General features: G+C 40.3%; 1 protein-coding gene across 1 annotated transcript in view; it reads right to left on the bottom strand.

Moving 5' to 3' along the window:
* LOC120744045 (acanthoscurrin-1-like) overlaps nucleotides 1-1167 on the bottom strand; it is a 35920-nt gene extending 34753 nt beyond the window's left edge. Inside the window, exon 1 of the mRNA XM_040048161.1 lies at nucleotides 444-1167. Coding sequence (XP_039904095.1) covers nucleotides 444-625 — 182 coding nt within the window. The 5' untranslated portion in view covers nucleotides 626-1167. The remainder of the gene's footprint in view (nucleotides 1-443) is intronic.
* Between the last annotated feature and the right edge of the window lie 11522 nt (nucleotides 1168-12689).

The following is a 12689-nucleotide window of genomic DNA, read 5'->3' as shown; positions in this document are numbered from 1 at the left end:
CGCGGAATAAAATTATCTCATTCTTGGTGACAAGCGGTCACACAGACCAGAGGGGCACGGCCGTCGTAAGGTGGTATAACACGCAATGTCAAACCTATTTGTGGAAATCAGTCTTCGTTACAAAAAGAGCCATTCAGTGCAGCTCGTAGTGTTCAGCACCGCGGACAGCTCACTGATTCTTTTATTTATTTTATTATTTTATTTCACCCCTTACACTCTGAGCATTTCCTCTTTAAAATCCCAAATCCACAAGAGTGGTGAAACACTTTTTAACACCCACGTAATCCCATCCCTGTAAAAAAAAAAAAAAAAAAAACAATCGCAATCAAGACGGCATCTGCTCTGCTGCTGTCCATCAGCTGTTTCCGTGTTACGGCGCAAATTCGGAGATGCGCTGCTACCCTGAGCACTTCACCCAGTGCTGCTGCTGCTGCTGCTCCTACCTTGTCATTCCCATCCCGGGGCCTCCCATTCCCATTCCTCCACCAGCAGCTGCTCCGTTGACCGGCTTCATGTGCTGTCCTGGTCCCTGCGAGGGTCCTCCAGGCATCATCGACCCCATCATCCCAGCGGATCCCGGCTCCCCGGGCTGCCCGCCGCCCTCCATGCTCGCTTCGTTCCCCATCTCGGTCTCGACTCAGGAGACGGGAGGGGTGTGGAGAAAGGTATTAGGTCAAATCGGCGGTGTCGCTTTTTTGTATCGCTACGTTTTGTGTTTTACTTATGCAGTCAAAAAAAAAAAGAACTAAGAAGGAGGGAGAAGAAGTGAGAGAAAACTGAGCGGAGCGAACTCAGCGCTGTTCCTCCGTCACCGCCATCATCGTCCTCATCCTCGTCAGCTTCAGCACCAGCAGGCTGCCTCCTCCTGACGTGATGACGGGAGCGTGCCGCACGGCCACGGCGGCTGTGAGAGAGAGAAAATGAAAGCGCGAGCGGCGAGAGAAAGCGAGATTAGATTAGATTTGATTAGATCAAAGTTAAATGAGTCCCGTGGGGAGGAAACAGGGACGCACGGGCGAGATTAGGAAACAAGGAGCACCGGGGAGAGGAATTAAAAGGGGAGTACCTTTTCACCTCCTGTTGGTGAGCATAAGAAAAACAAGCACAGATATGAAGAGATTTCAGTTACATTTTCCAAGCTCATCTAGGTCTAAATAAACACCGCTTGAATGAGCTTTATTAATTGTAATGCAGAATTTTTCACATTAATTAAAGAAAAAGATGGTAACATCGTGTAGTTTAAAGTTAATCTCCCCTAACCTGTGGACTTAATCAGCCTGTAGACAGAAAAATACCCTAATCCATCACATTTATTAACAAATGTGAATATTTACACTGCAGTGTCGTGCAAGCATGCAAATAACAGCGACTTAAATGTGGAAATGAGGATCACTCTGCCATGTATAGATACGCTATGCAAGAGGAGCCTGGTTACCTCTGTGTGTGACCAAAAACTACGTAAAATGCCTGGTTTATTACGTAGAATTTATTATGTCACGTGAGGTGCGAAGACACAAACGCGAGGTCGCACTTTCTCGCTGTGGACGCTGATGCTGATGCTGAGGGGAGGGGCAGTGGAGAGTGCAGTAAGACATGGGAGCGCGCGCTCACGTGACACTTTTTCCCACTCTGAGAAGGACACGAGGAGGTACGCGAACGCGCAGAGGCACCAGGAGCCACTGCACTGGAGTATCACGTGTCCGAAAAGAAAAACAAAATACTCCAGAGTGTTGCACACCTGCCGGGCACGCGCTGTTTATTGACACCCAAACAATTCTGGGCATGAGGTTAATGCGCTGGAAAATTTGCCCGTTATGACGTTGGCTTGTTGGACTTTGGCTACATTAGGACAGGCTAGTAGAAGCTCTTGTTAGCTGTAACTGGTAACAGTAGCCTAAACCAGAGATTTACAGTACTGTGCAAATGTCTTGAGCCACAGCCTCACCTCTTTTTATTTGCTAGGAAAATGTGCAAACGTACATTAAAATACAGTATATGAGGCAACAACAGAGTTTGTTCAGTTGTAATGACTTTAAAGAGGACAGGCTTTATATGTTTAGCTTTCATGTCCTCTTCTATTCCTCAACACAGCTTGAACTCTCTTAGGCAGCTTTCTTGTAATTTCTTTAAGTATCTTCAGGAATAGTTTTCCAGGCTTCTTGAAGGACATTCAAAGCTCTCATTTGGATGTTGGCTGCCTTTTGTTCTGTTCTCTATCAATATGATCCCACACTGCTTCAATAATGGGCAGGTCCAGGCTCTGGGGAGGCCGATCCATGACTGAGAGTGTGCTCGTTTTTCAGGTTTTCTTTTACTGCATTGGCAGTATGTTTGGGATCATTGTTGAGCTGAAAAATGAAACTGCAGCCAATCAGACACTTTCCAGAAGGCATTTCATGGTGGATCAAACTCTGATGGTACTTTTCTGTGTTTGTAATACAAGCAATTTTGAGAAGATCTCCAACACCACTGACAGCCATGACAGATGGCTTTAGATGCTCCCTGTTCACTGACACTCTCTCCTTAAGTCCTCGCTATGTACGTATTTGGATTCATCACTCCATCAGCCCTGTTGCTGCTGATTTTCAGTCTTGAGTAATTTGGCTACATTGGCATGCCTCTTTTCCCTGTTTCCCTTCACTAACATATATACATACATAAAACTACTATTTTATACATTTTAAAATTAATATTTCATAAAATATCAATTTTATCAAGCATTAAATATGAAACATAAAATTGATCTGTTATGTGTAGACACAACACTGGTTCATGACTTCAGGTAGGTGCTGAATAATTCATAGGTCAGTGTTTAGTGAATTAACAAACAAAAAACAAAAACCTCTGAAAATGATCAGGTACATTGACTGGACTAAAAATTTGTTAAAAAGCAACCCATGTTAAAAAAAAAAACTGTGGCTTCTTAGGATAAAAATAAATAGAAATTAGGGGTGACTCAAGACTTTTGCACAATGTTGCACATGATTTATTGCCGCTTGTGGTGTTTAATCCAGGTGAATATATATTAGCCCCTCTTTTTAAAAAAAAATAATCAAATCTTTTGAAGAAGAAATAATCCTGAGTTTATCTATGATTGTTGCCTCCTCCGGATGTATTTTTATGTTGGCAAGCTCATCAGAATGCACCAAGCTGTTGCTCTAATGATCACGCCATCACTTTGATAGATTTCTTCAGTTTTTTTCTGCATTTTGGGTCAAAGGTTTTCTAAATGGAAATTAACTGCAGACCTCTATACACTCTACTGTCGAGGGAATAGCAAACACACAGCCCACAATACTCTACAAAACAGCTTTTGGGTTATTTGTCCATGCACATTTGAGTCCCTGAGAAAAATAAATGGCCGTAATTCCTTAATGTTCAAAGCAATGTCTTTGTTCAGCCTCTCTAATTAAAGCTGAGTGTCTGGACTTGGTTGTTTCTTTACAGGTGATTTTTTTATCCATCTCAAATTCTCCAAATTCAAATGTCACTAAGTGATGTCACTCACTTAGTGTCAAAAAAACAAGGACATAGCATAACAAACAAAAACATATTTAAGAGACTGAGGGGGAAAAAAGAGAGGTACTAAATCCATAAAACAATAACAACAAAGCCTTTAAGATAAGAGCGTCTCACACCCAAAGCTACTGGGAAAAGGACCACTTTCTGTTCTAGTGCCAAGTATCTCCCTCTGAGGCCAGACTTTATAGAGATGAATAAACCCTGCCAGCAAACTTCAGCGCTACACACTGCACAGTATATCTTCCAGCACAAAGGAAAGAGACAAAGTAGTGCTGGTGCTGAAAAGATAAAGAAAAAACAATTATCCTCTGAGCTTATTTTAGCATTCGCATTCCACCATTAATGCTATTGCCTATTGATATTTTTCTCTGCTTCACACTTTCTTGTTTTGTCAAACCGATTCACATGGCAAAGAAAGCTTTGTTGCATTTCAGTCATGTGATGTTATTTTAATAGAAAGATTTATAATGGTTCACAGAGCTCCATCGGGAGAAGTAAGACATCTTTGTGTCAAGGCATTAAAAAACAGGAAAGTGCAAGCTGATAGGTAAAGGCTCTTAAGCTCAGGCAATCCCAGAAGACCCTTTTCTCAAAACTTTACTCTTGAATGAACAATCAGTAACACATTAGTCATTGTTATTTCACTCAAAGCAGTCTTCCGCTTGAATACAGAGACAGTGACATGTGAACTTTAACCTTCCTAGCCTTGAATGTCATGGTCTGCAAGTACAACCTGAATAAACTATTTGCATTTTCATTTGCTCTCACAAAACAAAAAAACAGTTGCCCATCCTGGACTAACTGGCAGAAACCTTTAAACTTACTGTGATCTAAGAGTTTCTTTTTACTTGAATATTAGACCAAAGATTAAAGCATGTCACTGAAACCAGCAGAACAACAAAGAAACAACAAGGACATCCAAGACTTGCTGTGCAAAGCGTTAATGGTCCTGTAGCAAAGAACAAAAATCTTCTGCATGGCTGCAGGCACCCAACACATGAACAAACCTTTAATATTACTTTTTATTTCATGGATTTGTTGCAGTTACAGGATTCTTCCTGTAAAGTTTGATACTCGAGTGCAATGATTTAAAAGAAAGTAGAACGAGATCTGTGATTGACTGTAAACTTGATCTGTCTTTGACTTGTTGACTAGTCTCAGTTTAAATTTAGGTTTTTTCTGTCATGCAGTTTTACTGTGTTTGTGGATGAGGAGTTAATCTAACACAGAGTCAGCATTTTATTAAGTTTGAATATTTGTACCTCATTAAGCTACTGCTTTTTTAGGATACTGTGGTGCTAACATTACCCTATGTGGACTGGTATGTGCTACCCTTAAAATTGCTAATGCTCACTTCAGTGCGGTAGAAGAATTTGTTTAAAGTGCGTGAACACAAACACCCTGTGCTACTACAGCAGGAAGCATCTTTGGCTCAAAATGGCAAAACAAGTTTGACCCACTGGCTGAAACACCAAGCTTTAAATCAGCTCCTGAAAAAACCAGGAGACGTGTCACACATCGCTGGACCTGTTTTTATTTAATCTATGGGAACAAGCAAGGTGAGTGCAGAAAAACATCCATACTCTCGATTTTATAGATTTTGAACAAATGAGAAATGATAATGAAAAGAGATCAAATCTATATTGTGTTTAAGTTAGTATTGCTTTTAATTATGAGTCAAGACTATTGAACCATTAGGAACTGATTTATATACTTTGTTCATGGCTTTGAGCAGATAGGAAGTCAAAAACCCCACGGTTATTTGACTTACCTTAAGTTATTTGAATATTTTCAGTAGACAGACTACAGCAGCAGGAGAACACACTGGGTGACATTCCTGTCAGCTAAGGACGGGAAACTGAGGCTACAATTCACTGTAGGTTCCAGAAAATAGGACAATAGAAGATTGGAAAGTGTTAATTTGTGCTGCAACATGCAGATGGTTGGGTGAGAATATGTAGTAAATGAAATGAAAACATGGATCCATCCATCCTTATATCAGCAGTAGTATTGTTGCTGACCGTTTTCATCTCTTTATCACCACAGTGAACCAATCTTCTGACGGCTGCTTCTCCCAGGATAAAACACTGTGTCACAAAGCTCAAATCATCTCAAACGTCTTTATTGAACATGACAGAGAGTTTAGTGAACTCAAGTGGCCTCCACAGTCACCAGATCTCACTCCAGTAGAGCACCTTTGGGATGTGATAAAGTGAGAAAGTCACATCATGGACGTGTCAGCCAACAAATCTGCAGCAACTGTGTGATTCTGTCATTTTAATATTGACAAAAACCTTTGAGGAATGTTTCCAGCATGTTGTTGGGCTTGTTGCGCCAGGAAGAATTAAGGGCAGTTCTGAAGTTTAAAGGGGTTGTAAGCTAGCACTGAAAAGGTGTAACTAACAAAAGAAATGAATTGACACAGTTAAAAAGAGCTTTCCTTTGGCGTGTCAGAATGTGTGCTGGATAAAGACGTCTATCAGACCTGCGATGTCTATAATGAAGGAAATGAAGACAATAGTGCTCTAATTACATGTCTGTTAGTGAAACACTGTATTTGGTGTCTTGGTTGTCTGCGAGTGGCCACTGACTAATAACCTCCAACAGCGTTTTGGTCCACAGGCTTTAAAACAGGCAAACGTCTGCTGAAAGGAGGCTGACCACAGGCAACATAAAAACAGGCTGGGAGGATTTAAACATTTGTCATTTCTACAGCTCTACAATACTGTAATGGCAGAAGTCCAAGCAGTCTCTTTTTAATCTGCTATCATGAACCTTCTGATGAATTGTTGAATCCAAAATGCACTTTCTCAGCCAGCGTTTCCGGCTCCAGCAGAGCACCATTGCTTCTGAGGCAATCTGCAGCGCTGAAATCGATCCCTTTGACAGACTGACGCATTGACGCTACTGTTGAAGTAAATACTTAAGGAGATTAAAATGAGCAATGTGCCAGCACTTCACTCCACTCTGCGCAACAGACCGAGAAAGGGAACCCCTATTGGTCAAATGTGAACAGTTGATTGAATGACTGATGCGAAAAGAAGACCCCAATCAGCACTTTCAGAGCCCAAGTCCAGAGGACACAACCCAGGAGGCTTCTCATATCATTTATCTCTTTCCTGGGAGTCCGCCCTTCCTCTGACTGTACCTTTACCCTTAAAACAAAAAGCACCATTTATTCTTCTGCTGTACTTATTAAAGGACTATACCACCTTTTCTGGCCAAAGGTTTTCTGAGGAAATGACTCATAAGAATCAATTTAGCTTTTTTTTGTAAAATATCACTTTAATAATGCTGCTGCAAGTGTGTTTTAAATACTGTGGACTGGATGAATGGACTTCACTGAGGGGTGTAACATTCGAGGGCAACAGCGCAAGCCACAAGTACGCGGAGTCTAAAAACAACAGCCATGCATCAGCTTTATTTTACATTTTTATTTTATCTTCTCTTTTTTTGGACCCTTTAAACATCAGAGATGGTTGGGCCTCAGTAGATTGAGTTGCTGCCATCCGATTGGCTGATTAGCTATTTGCGATAACAAGCAGTTGAACAGGGGTACCTAAAAAAGTTGCCAGTGAGTGCACTTTGCATTTCTTTCAAAAATAACATAAGTCCTAAGTTATACAAAGCTTGGTGCGGCAGTGTAAAACTTTCCATACATTCTGTAGAAGTGGGGTTTATAAGAAGAAATTTATTCTACTCCTAGAAAGTTGTAACAAATAAAGTCATGATTAAATATCACATTCATAAATTGGAGGCACCCTTTATGGGATTACATCCCCCACATTTCTTTCCATTTGGTATTCGGAGAATTGATAAAATGAGATTTTCACCAGCATTCTGTGGTAGTTTACCTTTCCCATAACACATCCCGTGTTTCAAAATGAAACTATAAAAGGGAAACGCCGGGCTTTGGTTTGTTTGTACCTCAGAATGCCTTGCAGCAATACGCAATGAGTTCAAGGAAACAACAGAAAACGCTTCTGGTTGTTTTTCTTTACTCTTTCCCCCATGAAAAGACAATTTGATTAAAGCTTTTTTTTATGACTATTATTTCACAACCACTTAAACTCTTCAAAGTCACATGTGATTTTTCATGAGATGGTAATTTACTACTATATTATATATATTATTATAACACACGACAGGAATGATATGGAGACGTTGTTCTTGCGTCTCGTTTCCCTTTCATTAGTAATTCTCTTTCTTCTCCCTTTTTGTGCCCTGTGGAAGTCATGATAGAAGGAATGAAGCAGTCCTTTCAACTTATCTGAGTGTAAAGTTGAACATGAAATTAATTATTAACTTAGAGCTAAAGAATTTAGCTTATACTTCTGATCCCTTTAGAATTTATAGCCTTACCAATCATCAACTCTTGCCTTTACATTTCTCAGCTATCTCACAAAAAGGCTGAACTACCTTTTTCATCCTCTGAACACAGAGTTAATTACCGTAATGTGCGTGACGGGAAAGATTCAGTCCTCGTCAGCAATCTGTTTGGGCGGTGTCCCAGCACATCCTGCAGGAGAGCAGAAAGAGCTAACTCTGTGCTGATAGCAGAAACACAAAGGTTAGAGCAAGTGCGAGTAACCAAAGGGAACGCGGAGCACAAGCACAAAAACTTGAATAGCTGACGAATCTTAATTACGTCCATTTACTAGCGCATGCCAACAAACGCGCTAATATTTCAGCCTTTAGAGCATGAAAGAAAATGCAGTAATCTGTCAGATGATTGGTTTAAAAGACAGATAATAATACACTTTGTAATCTCAGATAACATGTTACAATTACAAATCTTAAAAAAGAGTAGTGTAGTGTGATTACAAATTAGGCATTTTTATCTATCATTTTGTTTCATGCTCTGATTGCGATCACAAGGCTGAAACGTTACCGTGTTTGGTGGCATGGACTATTCAAGTTTTGTGATTGTACTGTCTTTGGGTACTTAGTATTAGAGTTATATGACTTTGGTTTAGCACAGGGGAGGGCAACTCCAGGCCTCGAGGGCCAGTGTCCCTGCAGGTTTTAGATGTGTCCCTGAACCAACACAGGTGATTTAAATGGCTAAATTAGCTCCTCAACATGTCCTGAAGTTCTCCAGAGGCCTGGTAACGAACTAATCATGTGATTCAGGTGTGTTGACCCAAGGTGAGATCTAAAACCTGCAGGACACCGGCCCTCGTGGACTGAGATTGCCCACCCCTGGTTTAGCACCATGTATTGGGAAGGCAAATCCTCTTCAGAGGCTGATTTAGAAATTGTGCTTTTATTTTAACCAGAAAATTAATAATTGGTTAGGAACTAATGTATGTGTCATAGGCAGGTCCAAGGCCAAGTTTTAAAATATTTGCTGAACACTAGGAGAGATCAGGGAAACTTAGGGGACATCAAGAGAAATCCTGGGATTTCCAGAGTGCTTACTTGGATCATGGGGAATTTAAGGGGAGGAAGTCTGCCTTCTGGTTTGTTTTCAGGAGAGGAAGTGGTTGATGGAGGGTGAGCAGGCAGGCGGAGTAGTGAGGTGAGTGTGCCAAAGCAGACTTCCAGTGGAAGCTGACCAGCCCAACAGAAGCAGGTGGGTTCTTCAGGTGAGGAAGTCACTTCTTCAGCCAGCAGGTAGGTACTGGAGGATGAAAAATATATTACTACCAAGAGGTAATTTCACAAAAGAGCCTGCTTAGTACATTTAGGAGGCTGACTATTTGGAAGAAAATGGGAGCAGGATTGGAAATGAAAGAAATGAAAGAAGAATAACAGGGGAGCACACAAAGAGGTTTATGGACACAAATTCTAAACAGAGAGTGATGAAATGATAGATGGCAGGTGAGCTAGTTGAAGAGCAGGGACTCTGGAATAGGACCTCCCAGGATGCATGCCTGCTGAGCCATCCTGGGAGATCCTATTCCAGAGTTTTTGAAAACACCGTAACCAGTGCAATGTAAACACAGTTAATCACTGGTGTTTTGCCAAAAAGTGATCACTTACTATGTCTTCTATCTCTAGACTTTTTCTTTTTTTATTTTGCCAAAAACCGATTCCAGCTTCTAACTTGTGACAGGATTGTTGTTTCTGGCTCTAAATGACTTGAGATCCTTCATGGGAGATATGTTTGACATACTTCTGACAGATTATAGGCCAACTAGTCTGTTATAACTGTTTGAATTCCTGCAATCATTTCTGGCATAAACCCACCCGCAAATCAGAAGTGCCATTGCTTTATATGGGTTATCAAGTCTATCATAATGTTTTAAGGTACCTCAATGTATCTAAGCAAAATCCAAAGCAGAAGGGCCTACCTGCCTTGTTGCTCTCTGTACAGATTATATAAGGACAGGATGCTTTACAGACAACAGATGGAACAGCTTCTCATTTTATGTACACGCACTGTGATAAACTTAAGCCTGCAGTAAATGAAAAATGGCTGTTACGGGACTTGTATTGGATTCACCATAAGGCCTCTCAACAAGACTCTGTTTTTACATAAAGCAGCATATGGCAGGGCTGATAAATGAGCAGCCACAGTTACACGTGATGCCCCACCCCCCACACCCCCAACACACACACACCCTGCAGAACACACAAACAGGAGAGAAGAAAGGGAGGCGCAGGCATACATCATACATGTTGAGATAACATATACACAACACACACAATTCACTTTTCATTTTGTTTGCCTCAGACGCTCTGAGTTATTATGGTAGAACAAGCACAGCTGCACCCGCAAACGTTAATGAGTGCCCCAGTGGGCCAGTGGGCTGAGCCAGCACGCACAGAACCAGGACCGTGAAACCGAACACCTGCACGGCATGCAGCCTTTGTTTGTAATGTCCTACTGTGCAGCCATGCAATTACCTTACAGCTGACTTCAAAACTGAAATATGACTGTAATACATTCTTGAAGCAAACATTGGACATGAGTTATAATTTTCTTTAAATTGGGGTAAGGAAGTAAAACTAAAATATACAGCATTATTCAGTGAGTGGCCCACGACTACTTCTCACCTCACCGACCTGTGGTGGTTAGTCTCTGAGTTCAGGGCCCAGTATGTTTGACATATAGATTTACTCACAAAGAATCAAACATGCAATTTGTTATGATATTAAAAATATGCTGGTTTGTGTTTCATGGTTCTTTATTCTTGCAATGTACATAAAAATAGTTTCAAAGTAGTGAACTGTAGGAGCTTTCTAAGAGGGGAAAAAAAGATCTCTGGACCATTGCACTTTAGGCAGTATTTGTTTCTCATGAGTTGCATTTTGGAGCCGTGATGTCAATTGTCAGAACACTGTATAATCGGGAAGATTTTCCTTGCGCTCCAAGTATGAGCCTGCTTGTCATGTTTCTAGTGTGAACACACTACATATAGTGTTTAGAGGCTGAGTATTAATACCTGGTGAGTGGCCCCATCTAGCGTGTTAATGAGGGAAACACAAGGTTAAAATTCCAAACGTCTGTGCCTGAACTTTCCGTCTTTCTCCGATTAATAGATGTTTTCTACAGACTCTATTTTGACTTGTCACAGTGAGGGAAGCACCATTAAAATTTATAGTACGGGTTCATTTCTATGAGTGCTCCAGTGAGAAATAAAACATGCAGAAAATCTCCCCTACCTCACACTGCCTGATTGATTCACATAACATTCTCCCTCTCCGTGGTTTTCAAACTGTTTGGGCTATCTGAATGTGTGTGGTCTCCTCACCAAACAAATACCCTCTAAGCATCACTGTTCGCTGTCCCTCTCTGAGCCTCGTTCTGCCGGAGGTTTCTTCCCGTTAACGTCACCAGGTACTTGCTCAAAGGGAGTTGTTTAATTGTAGGGCTTTTCTCTGTTTTTTGTAGGGTCCTTACCTTGCAATATAAAGTGCCTTGAGGCAACTGCTGCTGTGATTTTGCTATATAAGTAAAACCGAACTGAACTGAACCACAAAATACAATCTCTTCCCGTCTTTACATTTCATGAGCAATCTGCGCTGCTTCTCTACTGCATACTTTTCTCTTCCCTTCAGTCTTGTACACGTTAATCTTGTTTTGATATGTCCAAAGAAAACATTTTTCAGAACTCTGAAGGCTCTTTTAGATGTTTAGATGTTTTCTGGCAAAGTCTAATCTGGTGTTCTTGTTCTTGAGTGTAACTAGCAGTTACCACTTTGTTGTAAAGCTTCTTTAATTCCACTCATGAAGGTGTCCAGATTGTCAAGCTTGACAATAATACACCTGCCTCCTTCTTGATTTGGTTAATGTCTTGAAGTTTCTTTTCTTAACCACGGAAATAATTTCCAATCATCCACTTTAGTTGTTTGCTGTGGCCTTTCCGGCCTTTTTTGCGTTACTGAGCTTAAGATTGCAGCAGATTGTAGATTTGGCCACTCCTGATGTTTGCTATCTCTCAGATGGGTTCATTTTGTATATTTCAGTCTAATGACAGTCTTCTTCATGTTCATCTCTTTGGGGCTCATATTGGGAGTTTCAGCGAAAAGCTGCCAAACGAAAATTCAACATTTTGGAATCAACTCTTTTATCTGCTTGATTTGCCATGGAATATTGATAGAGTGCAGGTCTCAACTAACAATCAAACCGCCAAACAGATAACCCAATACTTCATATACTTCATTAAACCACTTTAATTTATGCTGAAAGTCTGAACTTCAATCACATGTTGACTGTTTGATTTCAAATTCACTCTGGTGGTGAACGTTACAAAACTTGTGCCATTGTCCAAAGACTTATGGACCTAACTGTAAAAGTTTTAGAAGAGTAAACAAGGCTTCAATAAAGTGAAACCAGACTTTTCACAGTATATTAAGGAAATAGAAAATAATTTCTGTATTATAAAGCTTCAAAATATATCACTGTCTATAATAACAATAAGACAGTTTGTAAGGGGGTCTCTTAGCGTATTTTTGTACTTCTTTGATCTTATGAAATTTTTTATTTATATATGGTAAAACACAGTCTTCATAACTTTAGTAATAATAAATGTATATTATTAATAATATTTTTAGTTTAGAGTTCCAGAAAGTCCTTTATAGCTATAGTTAATATTAGGATTTCTTGCCTCTGGTTTTTAGGACAGGATACAGCTGTTAGTCAATTTACACACATTTTAAATTAAAAAGGTGTTGATGGGCTGGTGTTTTTAATGTTGAGAATTTTTAAATATGATATG

The sequence above is a fragment of the Simochromis diagramma genome, unplaced genomic scaffold, assembly GCF_900408965.1.
Source record: "Simochromis diagramma unplaced genomic scaffold, fSimDia1.1 OVJJ01000387.1, whole genome shotgun sequence".
NCBI lineage: Eukaryota > Metazoa > Chordata > Actinopteri > Cichliformes > Cichlidae > Simochromis > Simochromis diagramma.
The sequence above is the reverse complement of the archived record's forward strand: the minus strand, read 5'-3'. Positions and strand labels throughout refer to the sequence as shown.